The sequence below is a fragment of the Phyllostomus hastatus genome, unplaced genomic scaffold (genome assembly GCF_019186645.2).
Source record: "Phyllostomus hastatus isolate PE091 unplaced genomic scaffold, TTU_PhHast_1.1 phas_contig_1543, whole genome shotgun sequence".
Lineage (NCBI taxonomy): Eukaryota > Metazoa > Chordata > Mammalia > Chiroptera > Phyllostomidae > Phyllostomus > Phyllostomus hastatus.
The window spans coordinates 25,588-26,506 of NW_025333631.1; the positions used below are offsets into that span (position 1 = coordinate 25,588).

The 919-nt window shown below is 50.3% G+C and overlaps 1 gene segment (V, D, J or C); it reads left to right on the top strand.

Moving 5' to 3' along the window:
- Positions 1–213: 213 nt before the first annotated feature.
- Positions 214–709, top strand: LOC123813615. The segment is given in 2 exon segments: positions 214–259; positions 363–709. Coding segments are annotated over 2 exon segments (393 nt in total).
- Positions 710–919: the final 210 nt, after the last annotated feature.

Sequence of the window (919 nt, forward strand, 5' to 3'; positions counted from 1 at the left end):
ATGTGACCTTAGATATGCCACACTCTGGGACCATATCCCTTCATGTCAACATCTAGTCCCAGAGCTCTCTATATAGCTGGAGGGCATGCAAATAGGGCTCATCTGCTCATGAAAAACAGCCCAGCCCTGACCTTGCAGCTCTGAGACAGGAGCCCAGCCCTGGATTCCCAGGTGTTCCCAGTCTCTGCTCAGGCAGAGCACAGACCACTCACCATGGAGTTTCATTTCATCTATGTTTTCCTTGTTACTGTATTAACAGGTAATCTATAGAGAATGGGAGACACTGAGTGTGTGAATGGATACATCCAAGAGATAAAATGGATGGGCAAGAGTTTTCTGACCTGATGTCTTTGTGTTTGCAGGGGTCCAGTGTGAGGTGCAGCTGGTGGAGTCTGGGGGGAGCTTGGTGAAGCCTGGGGGGTCTCTGAGACTCTCCTGTGCAGCCTCTGGATTCACCTTCAGTAGCTACTATATGAACTGGGTCCGCCAGGCTCCTGGGAAGGGACTGGAATGGATCTCAGCAATTGCTGGTAGTAGCACATACTATGCCAACTCTGTGAAGGGCCGATTCACCATCTCCACAGACAATGGGAAGAACACACTCTACCTGCAGATGAACAGCCTGAGACCTGAGGACACGGCCATGTATTACTGTGAGAGAGACACAGTGAGAGGAAGTCATTGTGAGCCCAGACACAAACCTCCCTGAAGGAGGCAGAGGTTCTGGGATGCAGGGGAAGCTCAGGGCACCAGGGGGCGCTCAGGGCACACTGAGTACTGGGTCCAGTTCTGAAACAGCTGCAAATGCACTTTAACTGTTGGATTTTGCAGGTGTGGGGTTAGTTTTCTACACAGCAGTTTCTTTCAGGGACCCTGCCTTCCTTCATGATTCTGTGATTACTTCTTAACTATGTGAATT